General features: G+C 44.0%; 1 protein-coding gene across 3 annotated transcripts in view; it reads left to right on the top strand.

Annotated features, from left to right (window-relative positions):
* Positions 1–3,031: 3,031 nt before the first annotated feature.
* The window catches only part of LOC122541977 (BAR/IMD domain-containing adapter protein 2-like 2), a 73,240-nt gene continuing 55,243 nt past the window's right edge, over positions 3,032–21,028 (top strand). The window contains exons 1-2 of one of the 3 annotated variants that reach the window (XM_087978298.1): positions 3,032–3,217; positions 8,910–8,985. In XM_087978298.1, the coding sequence (XP_087834424.1) occupies positions 3,167–3,217; positions 8,910–8,985 (127 nt within the window). In that variant the 5' untranslated portion in view covers positions 3,032–3,166. The remainder of the gene's footprint in view (positions 3,218–8,909; positions 8,986–21,028) is intronic. The other 2 variants (XM_043679272.2, XM_087978299.1) reach the window with 2 other exon arrangements.

Below are 21,028 nucleotides of genomic sequence, written 5' to 3'. Positions count from 1 at the left end.
AGTGGTGGCAGTTGGAGACAATTACAATATTTAAAAGGCATCTGGATGGGTATATGAGTAGGAAGGATTTAGAGGGATATAGGCTAGGTGCTGGCAAAGGTGACTAGGTTAATTTAGGATATCTGATCGGCATGGGCGGGTTGGACTGAAGGGTTTGTTTCCGTGCTGTACATCTCTATAACTCTTTGGTAAAACAATTATGATTAACCAAGAAAGTTAAGGATACATCAAATTGAAAGATGACAAAGGTTATTGGTAAACCAAAGAATTGGGAAAATGTTAAAAACCAACAAAAGTTTACCGAACAAACAAAAACTAAACCATGAAGATAAATTTGCAAGTAATAAAAACAGAAATAAAACAGAATTACGACAGTAAAGACTTATTTAATAATATAAAAAGAAATACAGAGACCAAAGTGAACATAGGTCCCTGAGGAATAAGGCTGGGTCAATAATAATGGGGAATCGGGAAATGGCAGAAAAGTTGAATAAATACATGTGACAGCCTTCAGGGTGTAGGATGCTAATAGTAAATACTAAATAATCAAGTGGCAAAAGAGGGTGGGGGATGGGGTAATTAAGTTCAATAACTATCACAAGAAAAAAAGTACAAGGGAACTAATGGGGATAAGTACTAATAATAGTCCTGGACATGATGGATTGCATCAGAGGATATTAAAGGAAGTAGCAGCTTGGATAATGGATGCACTGGCAGTAAGCTTCAAGATTCCCAAAACTCTGGAAAAGTTCCAGCTGATTGGAAAACTGCCAATGAAACGCCCTTATTAAAGAAAAACACATACATATCGGTCAGCTAGTTTAACATCTGTCATTGGGAACATGTTTATCTATTATAAAGGATTTAACAGCACAACACTTAGAATAGGCTGGCACATTTTTCACTGGAGTGTAGGAGGTTGAGAGGGCCTTATAGAGTTTGTAAAATCATAAGGGGTATAGATAAGGTGAATGGCACATTTGTTTTCTCTCGGGTGGGGAATTTCAAGACTGGAGGGTATATTTTTAAGGTGAGAGGAGAAATGTTATAAAAAAAGACACGGGGCAAATTCTTTACACAGAGAGTAGTTCATGTGTGGAATAAATTTCCAGAGGAACTGATAGATGGTGGTACAGTTACAACATTTAAGAGGCATTTAGATAAGTACTTGAATAGAAAATGTTTGGAGGGATATGGGGCAAGTGCAGGCAGGTGGAACTAGTTTAGTTTGGGATTATGGTCAGCATGGACTGGTTGGACCAAGGGTCTATTTCTGTACTGTATGACTCTAAATACATAATATGATTAAGCAAAGTCAGCTTGGCTTCATGAAGGGGAAATCAGGTATTGCAACGTTATTAGAATTCTTTGAGGAATAACAAGCAAGATAGATAATGGGGAACCTGTAGTATAATATATTTGAATTTCTGAAAGGCATTCAATAAGGTACCGTACATGGAACAACTTAAAAAAGATAAGACTATGACATTTAGTATTATATTAGCAAGGATAGAGGATTGGCTAATTGTTAGAGGAGAGGGCGAGTTGGGATAAAGGCTGCATTTTCAGGTTGGCAACCTATAACTAGTGGCATTCCACAGGGATCAGTGCTGGAGCAATAGAGTTGAAGTACATGAATGAGTTTGATGAGGGCAATGTATGTGCTAGTGCCAAGTTTGCACATGACACAAAAATAAGAGGGAAAGCAAGTGATGAGGATGATCCCCTTCATGAAGCACAGGGATATAGACAGGTTTAGTGAGTGAGCAAGAACTTGCCAGATGGAATTTAACGTGGGAAAATGTGTCAGCTTATGCACTTTGGCACGAAGAATAGAAGAGCTGAATATTATTTAAATGGAGAGTGACGGCTGAAAGATAAAAACTAAAATAGCAGGAGAGGGTGTATTGTGCTCCTTGTGCATGAATCACAAAAATGTAGCATCAACATTTTAGCAGACAATAGGGAAGGAAAATGGAATGCTGGGCTTTATTTCAAAGGTTGCTAAGTATAAAAATAGGAAGGTCTTGCTAAAACTGTAGGTTAGGTGGACTGGCCAAGCTAAATTGCCCATAGTGTCCAGGGATGTGTATTACCTATGGGCAATACAGAGTTCCAGAGATAGGTTACGGTGATGGGTCTGGAAGGGAGGCCCTTCAGAGGGTTAGTGTGGACTCGATGGGCTGAGTATGATTCTGTTCAAGGCACTAGTCATACCATACTTGGAATACAGTGAGTGGTTTGGATTCCTTTATCTAAGGATCAGAGGACATAATCTCAGAGTAAAGGATTGCTATTGAAAACTGACACTAGGAAGAATTTCTTCCAACGGAATAGAATGCGATCCTTTATCGCAGACTGCCATGGAGGCTGGAAGTATGTGAGACTGAGAATCATGGGTTTTTGGGGAAAGGCAGGACAAGGTGGGATTGAGGCTCATTAGATCAGCCATTGATTGTGTCCACTGAAAGTGAGGACTGCAAATGCTGGAGATCAGAGTCGAAATGTGTGGCGCTGGAAAAGCACAGCCGGTCAGACAGCATCTGAGGAGCAGGAGAATTGATGTTTTGGGCATAAGCCCTTCCTGATGCTGCCTGACCTGCTGTGCTTTTCCAGCTCCACTGATAGAGAGGGAACAATGGGCCAAATGGCCTCCTGCTATCTCCACACCTTGTGGCTCAGCAGGCGTGGTTTGTAATGAGGATCTGACCGAGTTAGGTACTGCCAACTCACTCATGGCAATGCAGCTTTTTCTGTATTTGCAGGACATGGGGGGGGAGAGAGAGAGAGAGAGAGAGAGCGATACAATTTTTAAAAATCCTATGAGTAACCGGGGACCAAACAGGAGACCTCAGGTGCTTAACTCTCCCGACATCCCCAGTTTCCAGCTGTTTAAAATCAAGCTCTCCACGCTGGAAAGGCTGAGTCCTGCAAAAACCAGTGAAATTACAAAGAGCAGCTCCTTCCTTTCCAAACAATGAATAATTAACCAGATGGTCCGCCTTTTATCTGGGTCTGGAGCTGCCTTTCCAACTCTCCAACGAGGGGGAAGTAACCAGCTGGAGGGAATAGAACTAACAAAAACGTCATTTTCTCCCACCTGCCCCCACAAAAACCTTTTCCCCATTCGTTCCCTAGTTGTAAAATATTAGCTTTAATCTGCACCATGTCTCGCTCAGCGGATCCAATCTATCGATCGACACTGAATACCTACCAGGTGAGTACAGTGTGTTTGAGGTGTGCAAACGGTTGCTTTAAAGGTATCTGTCTTCTATTATAGTTCCCAAACATAGACTGGACTTAACTTGCAGTTTTTTTGTCACAGAGTGAATATAAACTGCGGTTTTCCTTTGATATTGAGTAGATATAAGTTGTAGTTCTTGACATAGTGAGACTATCCCTTAGGGTGTGGCACGGTGGCTCAGTGGTTAGCACTGCTACCTTATGGCGCCCAGGACCCGGGTTTGATTCCAACCTTGGACGACTGTCTGTGTAGAGTTTGTACGTTCTCCCCGTGTCTGCGTTGGTCCCCTCTGATTTGCTTCCGCAGTCCAAAGATGTTCAGGTTAGGTGGATTAGAGTGGTGCTGGAAAAGCACAGCAGGTCAGGCAGCATCCAAGAAGCAGGAAAATCAATGTTTCGGACAGGTGCCCTTCATCAGGAAAGGCTCCATTCCTGATGAAGGGCTTTTGCCCGAAATTTCGATTTTCCCGCTCCTTGGATGCTGCCTGACCTGCTGTGCGTTTCCAGCACGACTCTAATCTTGACTCTGATCTCCAGCATCTGCAGTCCTCACTTTCGCCTAGGTTAAGTGGATTGACCAATGCTAAATTGTCCCCGTAGCATCCAGGGATGTGGAGGCTGGGTGGGTTAGGCATGGGAAACACAGGGACCAGGTGGGTCTGGGTGGGATGCTCTTCAGAGGGTCTGTGTGAACTCTTTGGGCTGAATGGCCTCTTTCTGCAGGGGTTTAACATCCCTTCGCTCCAAGTTCTCGCAGTATTTATCTCTTGTTTTGTTGCTGTTCCCTTCTTTCCAATGCCCCCAAAACTCCAATTCCTCTCTCACCTGTCCTCACATCCCTCGAAGTGTGAACGTGTCAACTTAAAAAGAGACACATTCACATAGCACCTTTTTTCATGGTCTCAAAGGTGATGAAGTGCTTTTAAGGTCACTGTTGTAATGGCTTACCAGGTTTGCCCACAGTAAGCTCCTATTAGTAGCAGTGCATTGATGGTTCGTTGATGCTAAATATTAGCCAGGACACCAGGAATAACTCTTCCACTTTATCTTGAAGTTGACATCGTAGTTTGATTTTGTCTGGTAGTTGCTGCTGTGAAGTGCCACTGACAGGTAACTGCTTTACAGGCACTATATAAATGCGACTTGTTGTTATATGTGTGACCTGAAGGAATGTGAAAGTCTTTGGGGCCTAGAATTTTGCTGGGAAAGTGATGGAAGATTTCTTGAAATTGATAAGCGATTCAAGCTGCAGCGGGTGGTGAGGGAGAGAGAGAGACATCATGAGTTATGATTTGTTACAAAAGCCACTGTGGAAAATTAGGGCTGGCACTTCACATCGTAATGAACCCTTCAGCATTGTGCATAATGTTTCATTGCCACTCATCCACTCCTGCCCAGAAAGGGAGCAGACCAGACAATGGATTCATGACTGAAGAAATTCTTAATGGTTTTTCTCATAATTGAAATATTCATGCTTGATCTTTTATTCACACTTTTATTTTCCAGTTGGTTTGGCCCCGTTCATTTCTCTCTCTGTGTAGAAACTTAACACATAGAGGTTTGATCACCGGGTAAGGGTAACAATTAATGCGGAGAAAGTGATGCTGGAGATCAGAGTCGAGAGTGTGATGCTGGAAAAGCACAGCAGGTCAGGCAGCATCAGCGGAGCAGGAGAATCGACATTTCAGGCATGGGCCCTTCATCAGGAATGAGACTGTAACAATTAAGGTGTCAACATTTGCCCAACAAAATAAGTGGTGGGCATTATGGTACCAGCTGATGCCAAGAATGATATGGAATTTACAGCGCAGGCAGGCCATTCAGCCCATCTGACCGATACCTCTCTGGAACCTATTCCCACTCTGCCATATGTAATCCCTACTCTTTCACAGGATGTTTTGTTGCTGGGAAAGACAGTATTCATTTTCCATCCCTAGTTGCTCCTGAACTGAATGGCTAGATTCAAAGCAGGAGCAAATTAGTGCAGATGTTGGCCTCTGTACTGCAAACACAAAATGCCGGAGATCACAGTAGGTCAGGCAGCAACCATGGAGAGAGAGCAAACTAACGTTTCGAGTTGTCATCAAAGCTTGCTTCAAATGGACGTTAAGAGTAAACCTGCATAGTTTTTGGGACTGGAGTTGCCAGACTGAGTAAGAACAGAAGATTTCCTTCCTTGAAGGTCATTGTGAGCCAGATGGGACAAAAGACAGATGGTTTCTCTTCATCGAGATAAACGTTGAGTTCTGGGTTTTATAAAATTGACGTTAAATTCCACAGGGTGCTGTGGTGGGATTTGAACCTGTGTTAGCTGAGGATTAACTTGCATACCCAGGTCAAGGGCGTAACAATATTGTCACTATGCCATCAGCAGACAGGGTATTGTTTAAGAATGAGGGGGACAGCAACTATTCTGTTTCAGAATCCAAGTCGTATCAGTTCGAGGGAAGGCAGTCACTGACAATCACAGGATGTTCTGATTAATTATTGCTGCTCCTGCCTTTAGCCTAACATTCCATCTCCACGCATTGAAACCCAACCCAGTAAAACATTTGAGGACATTTTGTCAACATTGGCTGGTTGTCTGCTGAGGTGTATTCAAATATGATGAAACAACCTGTCTTTTACTGTGAGAGGGTGTGGGGGGAGACCGGGGAGGGAACGATGGTGAAAGAAAACGGAGCGGAAGGTATCAAATTCTATTAATCAGGTAATTGTTCATCTTAAAACTATCGGTTTACTGCTCCATTATTTATTAACTCTGAACCTGGCCAGACTATGGGAAATATTCTTAGCTCGTTGCACAATTTCAGGCTGCCCGCTCGGAAAAAGCAGTTAGGCCTCAACTTTCACCTGCTGCTAAACATCCAAAATATGTCAAAATTTTGTGGTAAATGCCCCAAAACTGATTCTTGCTCTGTTTCTGTGGTTGGGCTAATGCAGAGGGAAGCAGTTGTAGATCAGGAAAATAAATCAACTTTGGCTCATTTTGTCACTTGAGGATTCCTTCTGGGAAACTCAGATGATAGGTCTCGGAGCAGACCATACCATCCCATGGCTGTTTTCATTTTTTATTCATTCACGGGATGTGGGCAAAGGCAAAATTAAATGCCTGTTCCTGATTTTCTTTGGGAATATTGTGGTCAGGCATCATCTTGACCCACTGCTGTTCACGTAGTGAAGGTGTACCCACCATGTGATTAGATAGGGAGTTCCAGGAATTTGACCCACTGACAACGAAGGAAAGACAATGATACATATGTTTACACATGACCACAGAGGCAGACCAATCATAGAATCCCTAGAGTGTGGAACTTTGGCCCAACAAGGCCACACTGACCCTCCAATGAGTAACCCACCCACACCCATTCCCCGATTACTCTACATTTACACCTGACTAATACACCTAACCTACACACCCCTGAATGCTATGTGACAATTTAGCATGGCTAATCTACCTTAACCTGCACATCTTTGGATTGTGAGAGGAAACTAGAGCACCTGGTGGAAATTCACGCAGACATTGGGAGAATGTGCAAACTTCATACAGACTGTTGCCCGAGGGTAGAATTGAACCCAGTTACCTGGCACTGTGAGGCCACCATGCTGGTACTTATGCTCCATTCAAGCTTTTACCCATCTTTTCTGCTCTGAATCCATCATCACTTATCTCTATTCACTTCTCCACCTTGTGTTTGTCTAGTTTTCTCTTAAATACATCTACTCTACTCACTTCAACCTCTCCCTGTGGTAGTGAGTTCCTCATTTCCATCACTATTTGAATTCCCTATTGGATTTGATGGTGACTACCTCCTAATGAAAACCTCTAGATCTGCTCTTCACTCTTTTATCGTATACCTGAGTTTGGGTTCAAGTTAGACTGGTTGAGGAGAAGGCAAAGTCAAGCATTATCTTCAGGCGTGGACTTCAAAGTAACACTGCTTATTATGCATTAACACCAAATACTGCTATACACAATAATCATAAGTATATCAGACTCTGATTTTATAGTTACATTAAGCAAAGACTAATCTATCTTCTTCATGTGCTCACGTGAGTTTTCCACTCCAGATTGTTGAAGTTTGGTGAATTTCTTCTGGGGTTTCTCCACCCACGCTGAACTATTTATACCCAGTGATGTGCAGCTCTTTAACATTGTCTCAAGGTTGCTCCTGGGCCCTTTTGCACAGTGTCCACTACAAAAGGAAACATGTGCTTCATAGCAGAAACCTTTCATAATCTTAAAGACCTCTATGAGGTCAGCCTTTTCTTCTCAACGTTGCTGCCAATGGATAACAGCCATTGCACTCTCAAACAAAACAAAAGTTAATTGTGTAAATCACTCTGTGGGGAAAAAAGCTGTTGTGGTTATACATGTAAAATATTCAGGCACACAAATTCTGATTTTTAAACATTAAGGTATTTTAAATGAAAAGCCAAGTTTTTAATTTATCTTATTACATGAGCAAGCCTATTTTCCTCTGCTTAGACTTGACAATTTGTTTGACTGAGATCCAAGCAAGATGTATGTTGGTTCACAAGAAAGATCCCAGGAATGAAAAGCCTTAACATATGAGGACTATTTGAGGACTCTGGGTCTCTACTCGATGGAGTTTAGAAGGATGAGGGGGGATCTAATTGAAACTTACAGAATACTGAATGGCCTGGACAGAGAGAACATTGGGAAGATATTTCCATTGTAGGAGAGACTAAGGGCACAGCCTTAGGGTAAAGGGGAGACCTTTTAGAATGGAGATAAGGAGCAATTTCTTCAGCAAGAGAGTGGGGAATCCAATGGGATTCATTGCCACAGAAGGCTGTGGAGGCCAGGTCATTGAGTATATTTAAGACAGAGATAGATAAGTTCTTGATTGTCAAGAGGATCAAAGGTTACAAGGAGAAAGTGGTTGAGAAATGTATCAGCCATGATTGAGTGGCAGAGTAGATTCGATGGGCTAATTTCTGCTCCTATGTCTTATGGATTTTGTTTTCTTGAATATCTTTAGAAAATGACACATATTTTGTTGAGGCTTTTCTCCTTGCATTCATCAGGACAACTTGCAAAAACACCATTGGTGACACTTCTACCAACCAGATTCCACTTGCCAGCCAATCAGCATTATCTCCTCAGGCTGTGCAAATATATTGTTCCACTTTACATTGGTATTTCTTGCCAATTGTCCTGTGAGTTTAAGTTGATAAGCTTTGATAAAATAAGTCTTTCTTTTCAGTAATCCTCAAGCTTTGTACCAGCTTTTACTTTCTTTTGTTTGGTGGGATGTGGCGCTGCTAACCAGCCCAGCATTTCCTACCCATCCCTAATTGCCTTTAAACTGAGTGACTTGCTAGGACTATTTTGGAAGGCATTGCTGTGGTTTGGGAATCATACGCAGGCCAGATCTGGAAAGAATGGCAGATTTCCGTCCTTAAAGGAAATGGGTTGGGGTAGGTTTTTCCAGTGATCGATGATATTTGTTATGGTCACCATCACTGAGGCGAGCTTTCAATTCAAGACATTTCCTTAAGTGAATTGAAATGACAGGTGGAATTTAAACCCAAGCCCCTGGTTTATTAGTCCAGTGTTATTGCCCCAGCATTACCATCGCTCCCACTGTAATCTGCTGCTTATGATGTTTGGCTTTTAATCATTTTGTGTTCAATTGCAGAACATTATGGAACAGTACAATCCTGGATTACAGAATCTGGTGTTCCTTGGAACCAACTTTGTCCGAGTTTTTAGAAGTAAGTACTGAGCCACAGGGTTCCCATCATATTTAGTTCTTGTAGTAATGTTGGTTTAAAGCCAGTTAAAGCCCATGATCAAACGACAACAGATTTATAAAGGATTTTCAAATAGAGTAACTCCTGCCGACCCACTGGCTAACAGCTGTGTTCAACCAGCTGGATCTTCTGGACAGATCATAGAATCCTGACAGCACAAATAGAGGCCATTCGGCCCATCGAGTCTGTACTGACTCTCCGAAGAGCATCCCACCTTATCCCCGTGACCCCACCATGACCATAGTTAACCCACTTAGCCTGCACAGTGTGGCCAGTCTGCCTAACCTGTGCATCTTTGGACTGTGGGAGGAAAGCAGAGCACCCGGAGGAAACCCACACAGACACAGGGAGAACATGTAAACTCCATGCAGTTGCCTGAGGGTGGAATCAAATCGGGTCCCTGGAACTGTGAGACAACAGTGCTAACCACTGTGTCACCCTTGTCACACTCTACTGATCTCTAAAGTTCAGATTGTTGAGAATGTAGAATCCTGGTACGTGTAACATGGCTGTTTCACAAGGCAGGAGCCAAATAGATCACCTTGGTCATAGAGTAAACATGGCCATTTAGCTCAGAAGCTCCTTGGATGCTGTCTGAACTGCTGTGCTCTTCCAGCACCACTATTCCAGAATCTGGTTTCCAGCATCTGCAGTCGTTGTTTTTACCTCTCTAGACAAAACCAGTCTGCTGTGTGGCCCCCTCTCTAACCTCTTGAAATTGCAAGTCTATTTCCTTCATTTGCGATCCAATTTCCTTTTGAAACCATTCCCCATCTCTGCTTTCACCAGCCTTCCATGTGCAGAACTTCATCAAGAAAGTGCTTCCTCACCTTCCTCTGTATATCTTGTGCTGAACCTTAAATAGTGACCCCTCGTCCTTGTGCCATCACCTATTGAGTGGAGTAATTAGAACATCATGTTGAGATTGTACAGGACATTGGTGAGGCTTCTTCTCTGGAATTCTGTGTTCAGTTCTCGTCACCTTGTTATAGGAAGGATGTTATTAAGCTGGAGGGGGTTCAGAGAAGATATACCAGGATGTTGCTGGAAATGGAGAGTTTGAGTTAGAAGGAAAGGCTGGATATGCGGAGATTTTTTTCACTGGAGCATAAGATGTTGAGGATTGACCTTATGGAGATTTATAAAGTCATGAGGGGCATAGATAAGGTGAATAGCAAATGTCTTTTCTCTAGGGTGGGGGAGTTCAAAATGAGAGGGCATATTTTTAAGGTGAAAGGAGAAAGATATAAAAGGGATCTAAGGGGGCAACATTTTCACACAGAGGATGGTTTGTATGTGGAATGAACCGCCAGATAAAGTGGTAGATGCAGGTATAGTTGCAACATTTAAAAGACCTTTAATATCTTAAATGTAAATAAGTAGAACATGTTTGGAGGGATATGGGCCAAATACAGGCAAGTGTGAGGTGTTTAGTTTGGGAATCTTAGTCAGCTTGGATGAGATGGACCGAATCGTCTGTTTCTATGCTCAGTAACTACTGGGAACAGTTTTTCTTTTGTCTACCTTATCTAAACCGGTCACAATTAGAATTAGAATCCCTACAGTATGGAAACAGGCCATTAAACTCAACAAGTCCACACCAACCTTCCAAAGAGAATCAAACCAAGACCCGCATTCCCCTGACTAATGCACCCTGAACACTATGAACAATTCAGCATGGCCAATCCACCTAACCTGCACTTCTTTGGATTGTGGGAGGAAACTGGAACACCCAGAGGAAACCCACACAGACAAGGGGAGAATGTGCAAACTCCACACAGACAGTCACACAGGGCTGGAATCGACCCCGAGTCCCTGGCACTGTAAGGCCACAGTGCTATCCACTGAACCACAATCTCACACACCTCTCCTGCTTCTCCTGTGGAGCCAAGAGATCATCCCCAGCTTCTCGAATCCACGGATTGCAACTCCAGTCTAGACTGAATTAGCTAATCTCATCCTGAAAAGCTGAAGAGATGGTATTGTTGGCTGTGGTGGCCATGGGTTTGAGAGGGGTAATCAGCCAGGAACCATTGAGATCCCTCAGCTTTGATCATGTAGAAACAGTATAAGGTGAGGACATTATAAACTGACCAGACAGCATTTAACATTGAGGGACAGACAGAAATAATAGCCCCTTAGAGCAAGATGGTGGAGAGCAACAAGGATTTGATTCTCTCAGGTAGACAGGAGGTAGCTCACTGATGAGATTGGGGTGAGTGGTTGGGATGTAGTTGATTTTGCACATTGCTGGGCTCCTTGATATTGATATTGGTATTGATGTAAACTATTCAGCTCTCGCTAACTGAATTTAATCATTTCTAACACATATTATTTGATTTATTGTTGTCACATGTACCTAAGTACAGTGAAAAGTTTTGTTTTGTTGCAGTCCATAGTAAACAAGGACATGCCGATCACAGGGTGTTTAGACAGAGTGAGGCACACAGGTTACACTGCACAGGAGGTGCACAAAAGCAAGATCAACATTAGATTTGAAATTTGAGAAGTCTACTCGTCAGTCTTATAACGGCGGGGCAGATGTTCTTGAATGTGTTTAAGCTTCTGTATCTTCTGCCTGACAGGAGAAGTTGGAAGAGAGTATTACCAAGGTGGGAGCGGTCTTTGATGATGTTTTCTGTGGCAAAGAGAAGTGTAGGTGGAGTCCATGGATGGGAGGTTGGCTTCCATCATGGTCTCGGCTGTGTGCACAACTGTCTGTAGTTCCTTACGGTCCTGGGCAGAGCAGTTGCCACACCAAGCTGTGATGCACCGAGATGGAATACTTCCGATGGTGCATCTTAAATGTTGGAGAGGGTCCTTAAGGAAATGCTGAATTTCCTTCGCCTCCTGAGGGAGAAGAGGCATTATTGGGCTGTCTTGATGTGTTTGCGAGAGGGTGTGAGCCAGTGTGTGAAGGAGTGAACAATGACTTCAGTTGCTGGCATGTGACGAAAATGGCCTTTCGTTGGGGATGAGCCAGACCACCGAGGCTGATCTTTGAGAAGTATGGCTAGGATGTTGGTACGCAGCTCCAAATCCTCTTGGGCCTCATCCCAAGGGCACTGAGACCTCCTGAAAGTGAACGAGGATGACGTCTCAGACCACAAGACAGAAACCCACGTCCAATTCAGCAAAGTCAGGCCTGTGGGCAATAAAAGTTTCTCCTGGCCACTGAACAAAGAACACTGCTTATGAACACATGGGTGTTTGTGTTTTATTTAGATTGTGTTGCCAGTTCTGATGTATATCGCTATTGAATTGTATGATCTGTTTTGCTGTTTCTCTGCCATTTGAATGCCAAATACTATATTTGTCCGACTGTTTTAACTGTATTCAGTCCAGTGGAGTCTCGTATTGATTTTTAATTTTTTTCCTTTAACTTATTTGTACCTAGGTACCTTTGTACCTAAGATTGTGACTTTGTGCACCTTTCACTGTATCCCTGTCCTAGAGTACACGCCACAATAAAACCTAATTCTACTTCTACTAATCAACCTGTTCAGAGATGTTATTACACACCTCTGGAGGAGGTGAAACTTGAAGCCGGGCCTCCTGGTCTAAGGTACGGACACTACCACTGTCCCACAAGAGGGCCCTAGAAAGTCTTTTGTAAATTTTTTTAAAAATAACCTTTTTTTTACATCAACCTGTTCAGAAATGTTATTATCTAAGCTGGAGCAGGTGAGACTTGTACCTGGGGGGCTCCTAGTCCAGAGGTAGGGACATTACCACTAGCCACAGGAGGGCTCCAGTACTCCTGTAACTTCTTTCAAACCTATTTTTCTAAACAACCTGTTCAGAGATGTTATTACACACCTCAGGAGGAGGTGAAACTTGAAGCAGGTCCTCCCGGTCCAGGGGATGGATGCTATCACTATGCCACAGGAGAACCTCAGAAAGTCTCCTTGTAAAATACAACCGTTTTTTATAATTAACCCTGTTCAGAAATGTTATCCCACACCTTTGGGGTAGGTAAGACTTGAAGCTGATGGCCTCCCAGTCCACGGGTAGGGGCACTATTACTTTACCAAAGGAGGGCCCCTCAGTGTTGGTTTTGATGAACATTGGGAGACTGATTAGTCAATGCTTTGTTCTTGGGATGTGGCCAGAGCTGGCAACTCCATCTTTTGCCAGTGAATGTTTTCCAGCTGGAAGTTGCACTTGGGCCACTGCAGAGATTACTCGAAGCCCAGTTTCTGAAGTCATATCTATGCCTGATTCCCTTCATTGAGTCATAGAGATGTATGCAGTCCAACTCGTCCATACCGACCAGATATCCTCAATTATTCTAGTCCCATTTGCCGGTACTTGGCCTATATCCCTCGAAACCCTTCCTATCCAGGTACCCATCCAAATGCCTTTTGAATACTGTAATTGTACCAGACACCACCGCTTCCTCTGGCAGCTCATTTCATACATGCGCCACCCTCTGCATGAAAATTTCCCCCCTTAGGTCCCTTTTAAATCTTTCCCCATTCATCTTATGTCCCCTAGTTTTGGACTCCCCCACCCCAGGGAAAATACTTTGCCTATTTACCCTATCCATGCCCCTCATGATTTTACAAACCTCTATAAGGTCACCCCTCAGCTTCCGAAACTCCAGGGAAAACAGCCACAGCCTGTAAAGCCTCTCTCTATTGTTCAAACTCTCCAACTCCAGCAACATCCTTGTAAATCTTTTCTGCGCCCTTTCAAGTTTAACAGCATCCTTCCTCTAGCAGGGAGACCAGAATTGAACGCAGTGTTTGCTGAAGAAGGTGATGAACCAATTTGAACTGCTATAATAACACAAGAGCTTTTGTAGAAGTGCACAGCACAGAAGTAGGCCATTTGGCCCATCATGCCTGGTTCTTTGAAAGAGTTGTCCAACCAGTCCCTAAATTCCTGTTCTCTCCCTGCAATTTTTTTTTTATTTCCCAAAATAATTATCCAAATACTTTGTCGCAAGTTACAACTCTGTTCCCATCTCAGGAAGTGCATTCCAGATCGTTGCAACTTTTCAATTATAAAACAATCCCCACTCTGGATCGTCTGCTGATTCTTTTATTCTGTTCCTCGTGGTTACAAACCCTCCTGCTAGTGCCGACCGTTTCTCGATATTTACTCTACGAAAGTAGTTCGGAACATCGCTTTTTTTAAAAAAATTCTGTCTTGAAAAGTGAGTGGCAACAATTTTGACACAAAGCCCCAATTAGAACATATAGAACATAGAACGTTACAGCGCAGCACAGGCTCTTGATGTTGCACCGACCTGCAAAATTAACCTGATGCCCACCTAACCTACACCGTTCCATTATTATCCATATGTATGTCCAATGCCCGTTTAAATGTCCTAGATGTCGACGAGTCTGCTACTGTTGCAGGCAGGCCATTCTGCGCCCCTACTACTTTGCCCTTGAGAAGGTGGTAGTTGTTATACACCAGAGGGTAAATGCTTTTGAACTGAGTCCAAGTCCACACTATTAGTGAGAGTATTATTTCAGTTAGTCGTAGTCTATCAAGAAAGCCATGGATCCTCGGCATGTTTTTGACCAGTTTACTAACTTCCCTGCATCACCGTGGGCGGCACGGTGGCACAGTGGCTAGCACTGCTGCCTCACAGCGCCTGAGACCCGGGTTCAATTCCCGCCTCAGGCGACTGACTGTGTGGAGTTTGCACGTTCTCCCCCGTGTCTGCGTGGGTTTCCTCCGGGTGCTCCGGTTTCCTCCCACAGTCCAAAGATGTGCAGGGTCAGGTGAATTGGCCGTGCTAAATTGCCCGTAGTGTTAGGTAAGGGGTATGGGTGGGTTGCGCTTCGGCGGGTCGGTGTGGACTCGTTGGGCCGAAGGGCCTGCTTCCACACTGTAATGTAATCTAATCTAATCTCACCCCAGTTTTTAGATCAGAGTGGTGCCAGAAAAGCATAGCAGGTCAGGCAATATCTGAGGAGCAGGAAAATCGATGCTTTGGACAAAAGCCCTTCATCAGGAATAGCCACAGTGCTAACTGAATAACTGATTTGTAAGATCCTGGTCACTGTTATGTATTCTGTTTGTCTTTTGGCTTCTTGATGTTACATAGTTTTGTGTTAGGCACGGAAATGTTAGAGTTCTTTCTCTTTAATCTAACTTGCCATGCTGCCTCTGGTTGGCCCCAGTGCAGCTGTGAATGCGGCCCATTGCAATACTTATTCTGGAACGGATTCTATGTCTAATTAGTTGCTAGCTCTTTATAGAAACCACAGTCTTACTTACTTCTGTTTGGGAAAGAATATGTGCTGAATTTCCTCCTTGTTGTACACAGCTATCATAGATGTGTTTTGCATTTTGAAAGCTGCACATCCTCTTTTAAAAAATGGAGTCGTATTGGTAAAGTGGTAGTGTTTCTATCTCTGGGCCAGTGTTCAAGTCTCACTTGCTGTAGAGGAGGTTATATTGGTAAAGTGGTAGTGTTTCTATCTCTGGGCCAGTGTTCAAGTCTCACCTGCTGTAGAGGAGGTTATATTGGTAAAGTGGTAGTGTTTCTATCTCTGGGCCAGTGTTCAAGTCTCACCTGCTGTAGAGGAGGTTATATTGGTAAAGTGGTAGTGTTTCTATCTCTGGGCCAGTGTTCAAGTCTCACCTGCTGTAGAGGAGGTTATATTGGTAAAGTGGTAGTGTTTCTATCTCTTGGCCAGTGTTCAAGTCTCACCTGCTGTAGAGGAGGTTATATTGGTAAAGTGGTAGTGTTTCTATCTCTGGGCCAGTGTTCAAGTCTCACCTGCTGTAGAGGAGGTTATATTGGTAAAGTGGTAGTGTTTCTATCTCTTGGCCAGTGTTCAAGTCTCACCTGCTGTAGAGGAGGTTATATTGGTAAAGTGGTAGTGTTTCTATCTCTGGGCCAGTGTTCAAGTCTCACCTGCTATAGAGGTGTATCATTTCATGTTCAAACAAGTTGATTAAAATAAAGATTTAACAATCACGCACCAGGAGATATTATAAGTTTATGTAAATGTAGAAATAGCAATTGGGACCTTCAAACATCCAACAGTCTCCAATTGGTCTATCCTTGTGCCACGCCTATGGACACACCCATTTTGCATTAATTGATTGACTGTTCCTTAATTGACAATCTTGTTACCCGTCTCAAATCGGTTTGAGAATGAACGAAAGCATTGTTGCTTTCCAAATACCCTCTGTTATTTGTTCCCGGTGTATTTATAGAATCCACACAGTGTGGAAGCAGGACATTCAGCCCATCGGGTCCACACTGACCATCCCACCCTATCCCTGTAACCCTGCATTTCCCATGGCTAACCCACCCAGCCTGCACATCCCTGGACACTATGGGCATTTTCCATGGCCAATCCACCTGACCTGCATGTCTTTGGACTGTGGGAGGAAACCAGAGCACCCGGAGGAAACCTACACAGACACGGGGAGAATGTGCAAATTCTTCACAGACAGTTGCTTGAGACTGGAGTTGAACCAAGTCTCTGGCACTGTGAGGCAGCAGTGCTAACCACTGAGCCACTGTGCCACCCTAGCACCCTACTTTATTGTTATTTGTAGCCATGCTTAGGATACTAATGTTTAATTGTTGGAGAATATTGGACTGTCCAGAAGGAATTGGCATTCTGACATCAATGTTCCCTGGGCATTTGTTCCTGGGGAGAAGCGCAGGTTTGTGGCTCTTGGGCTATTCTTTCTGAACGTCCAGTTTCCTTTTTATGGTGTGTAATCAAGTGTGCGTGACTCTCTCATTGAAGGAATGAGTCATGGCATCATGTTGATTTATTGCCCTTATTGCACCTTGCTTGAACAAGTCAGCTGTCTATTGCTGTTTTCTTAGTAGCTGCCGACTCCTGAACTCTTAATTGACCAAGTGTACTTACTGTAACAAACTGACATTCCCAGAACGGTTTTTTGAGGGCGGTTAACATCTTTTTTTCCCCCTCTCATGTTCTTGCTGGGCTACACCAACAACAAACTTGCATTCATATAACGCCTTTCATAGTCAACTGGCATCCTAAAGTGCACGTGGCTTCTGCAACAATGGTGTCTTCCATAACTCTTATCAAAAGGAGTGGAAAATTGGAGCAGGAGTAGACTATTTGGCCCTTTGAGCTTGCTACAACATTCAATATGGCTGATCCTCCAATTAACACCCTAAGAACTATATCTAACTCCACGTTGAAAACATTCAATGATTTGGCCTCAACCCTTTCTGTGGCAGAGAATTCCATAGGCTCCCCACTCTCTGGGTGAAGACATTTCTCCTCATCTCAGTCCTAAATAGTTTAGCCCGTGTCCTTAAACGGTGACCCCTGAAAGCAGATTCCCCCCACCATCTAGAACATCCTTCCTCTGTTTAACCTACCTCGTCCTGTTAGAATTTTATAGGTTTCTATTCTTCTCATATTTCGTAGCTCCAGTGAACATAGTCCTAACTGATCCAATCTTTCTTCACATGTCAGTCCTACCATCACGGGAATCATTCTGGTAAACCTTTGGGGCTATTTTCCCTGGAACATCGGAGGTTGAGGGTTGACCTTATAGAAGTTTATAAAATCGTGAGGGTCATGGATAGGCCAATTGGCAAGGTCTTTTTACCCCCTAACTTGGGTAGTCCAAAATTAGAGGGGCATAGGTTTAAAGTGAGAGGGGCAAGATTTAAAAGGGACCTAAGGGGGACAACGTTTTCACGCAGAGGGTGGTGCATGTATGGAATGAGTTTTTTTCCCCAGGAACAAATGCCAAGGAAACATTAATGTTGAGTTGTCAATCCCAGGATTTCTTTTGCTATATTCTGTTTGTAAATCAGACATCACTTTGCACAGAACAGAGTCTCAGAGGAAGTGGTGGAGGCCTGTACAATTACAACATTTAAAAGATTTCTGGATGGGTATATGAATAGGAAGGGATTAGAGGGAAATGGGCCAAATGCTGGCAAATGGGACTAGATTAGGTTAGCATATCTGGTTGGCATGGATGAGTTGGACCAAAGGGTCAATGCTGCATATCTCTGTGAATCTATGACACTCCCTCCAAAATCAGAATGTCCTTCTTCAGATAAGGAGACTACAACTGCATGCAATACTCCAGGTGTGGCCTCACTAAGATGCTGTACAATTGTAGCAAGACATTCCCTGCTTCTTAATCTTCAAGCCACCTAACGCTCACCCTGCCAGTCCTGACCTGGACTTACACACCCAACAGGAGAAAGTGAGGTCTGCAGATGCTGGAGATCAAAGTTGAAACTTTATTGCTGGAACAGCACAGCAGGTCAGGCAGCATCCAGGGAACAGGAGATTCGACGTTTCGGGCACAGGCCCTTCTTCAGGAATGAGCAGAGAGTGTTCAGCAGGAGAAGATAAAAGGTAGGGAGGAGGGACTTGGAGGAGGGGAGTTGGAAATGTGATAGGTAGAAAGAGGTCAAGGTGAGGGTGATAGGTCGGAGTAGGGTGGAGGCGGAGAGGTCAAGAAGAAGACTGCAGGTCAGGAAGGCGGTGCCGGGCTGGAGGGATCCGGCTGAGACAAGGTGGGGGGAGGGGGGATGAAGAAACTGGTGAAGTCTAAGGGGGATGAAGAAACTGGTGAAGTCCAAGGACTTACACACCCAACAGGCAACCTACATTTGTATAGCGCCCTGAAGGTCATAAAGATGTCCACAGGGGCTTCGAAGGGAGTGTTATCAGACAAAGACTGGCAATCTTTACAAGGGAATTTGGTCAGATGTGCAAAATCTCAGTCAAGCATGTAGTTTTGAAAGCTGAGTTTCTTTGCTCAGAGGGTTGTTTGTCTTTGGAATTCTTTTCCATGGAGTATACTGGAGGCTAGTGCATTGGATATACTTAGGGCTGAACTAGTTGGATGTTTGATAAACAAGGGGTATGGTGCCTCTGGGGAGGGGGTTAGCACAGTCACATCAATCACGATCTTAATCGAATGATGGAGCAGGCTTGATGGGCTGAATGGCCCAATCTTACTCCTATCTAAAGGGGGAGAGAGAGAGAGAGGAGAGTCAAAGTCTAAGGACAGCAGCCTCAACCTTCAGTGCCAAGCAACTGAAACCAGGAGCAGCATTGGTGGAGCATTGGGTAAGTTTGAGAGGCTAGAGTTCGGGGAGGGCAGATATCTTGGACGATTCAAGGGCTGATGGAAGTGTGAGCAGAGGGTGGACATGGATGATGAGAATTCTAAAATTGTGTTGCGGTTGGGAAACGTTGGTTTAGGCAGCTAGATAGCTGGTGCAAATTTGGATACAGGTACTGGAGTTTTCGATCGGCTGTCGTTCAGATGCTATGTCCATTCTGTGACTCAGAAGCATACTGTGCTCCCAGATGACAACAGATACAGCTGAGGTTTGTCCATTTGTAGCAAGAAAGAATAACTAAGAGTGAAGGAAGGCCACAACCAGGTCGAAACACCTTGGGACTTCACATAATGAAGACTAACACTCTCGTGGCATTGCTCGTGGGCTCAGGATTTCGCAACATACTTTCCAGAAATTCTTTTGCTCTCTTCTGTATGTAAATCAGACACTACTTTATGCACAGCATGTCCCACAGACAGCCATGAACAAATGAGCAGGAAGATCTTCTTGCTGCTGTTGGTTGGGGGATGGTTGAGGATGAACATTATTTAGGATGCCAGGAAGGGCTCCCCTGATCTCCCTCCCAAACAAGACTTTCCATATTGACCCCTGAGTTATGCTGGATGCCGAGTGAATGTGCCATCTGAAAGCTGACACCTCCAGCACTAAGACACTCCCTTAGTGTTGGCGTCCTACCTCTGATCTCTGAACTCCCGGCCTCTGCTCAGGCCTGACCAAGTGTCCCCTCAGCCTGGCGTAGCGGCCTGGCATGGAGGCCTGGTGGTCAAATGTGGCGGTCTCTCGGGCTGATGTGGACTCGTCTCGGCCCAGCCTGGTGACCTCCCAATGGCCCATCATGGCAGTCTCTCAGCCAGTGTGGCCTTAACATGGCCTTCCGGTCTTGAGATGATTCCAGGGCCTGGTCAACCCTGAGGTGAAACCTAGAGTAATCTAGAGTCAAGGCCTGGTGTGGAGAGATGGCTAGGGCCTTGACTTGAGACTGCTCCAGGCTTCACATCAGGGTTTACGAAGTAGGAAGTCCATTGCACTGAACATTTCTTTTTCTATCTCCATTTTTTAATTTATTCCTGAAATCTGCAATGCTGGACTTTCTACTTCTCCATTTTGCTAAGAACTGTGACTGAAGAAACTGTACGTGGGACTTTTGTACCTGAGATGGCGCCATAAGTGACGACTTGCACACTTTTCTCTGGACTCATTTGAGCACGTGTGATGTTAAATCAAATTCTAATTTCAGCCTGGGATTTGTATTTCAATCACTGAAGTTGAACTTTAAACCACAATTTTCTGACTGAGATGTGGAAGTGACACATGTGAGCCACAGTTGAATCTGGTGCTGGACAGTGTTTGAGGTTTTCTAAGATTGCAAAGGGATCTCGATCAAATGGATCAATGGGCTGAAAAATAGCAGATGGAGTTTAACTTGGATAAATGCGAGGTATTGCACTTTGATACAACAAACAGGGGACAGGACTTGTACAATTAATGGTAGGGCCCTGGGTAGTGTTGAGGAACAGAGGGACCTAAAGGTTCGGGTACATAATTATTTGAAGTTTGCATCACATCTAGACAGGATGGTTAAAAAAGTGTTTAGCATACTTGCCTTCATTGATCAGTTCTTTGAGTACAGGAGTTGGGACCTTGTTGAGGTTGTACAGGATGTTAGTGAGGCCTCTTCTGGAGCACTGTGTCCAGATCTGGTCACCCTGTTGTAGGAAGGATATTGTTAAGCTAGAGAGGGGTTAGAAAAGATTTACCAGAATGTTGCCGGGCATGGAAGGTTTGAGCTATGAAGAAAGTCTGGATAGGCTAGGACTTCTTTTGCTAGAGAATAGGAGGGTGAGAGGTGACCTTATCGGAGTTTATAAAATCATGAGGGGCATAGATTGGGTGGGTGGTAGCTGTCTTTTCCCTAGGATTTCAAGA

Source organism: Chiloscyllium plagiosum, unplaced genomic scaffold (genome assembly GCF_037043375.1).
Source record: "Chiloscyllium plagiosum isolate Xiang-an unplaced genomic scaffold, Cpla_swu_hap1 HiC_scaffold_33, whole genome shotgun sequence".
Classification (NCBI taxonomy): domain Eukaryota; kingdom Metazoa; phylum Chordata; class Chondrichthyes; order Orectolobiformes; family Hemiscylliidae; genus Chiloscyllium; species Chiloscyllium plagiosum.
Note: the sequence above shows the minus strand (reverse complement) of the source record. Positions and strands in the feature narration are given on the sequence as shown.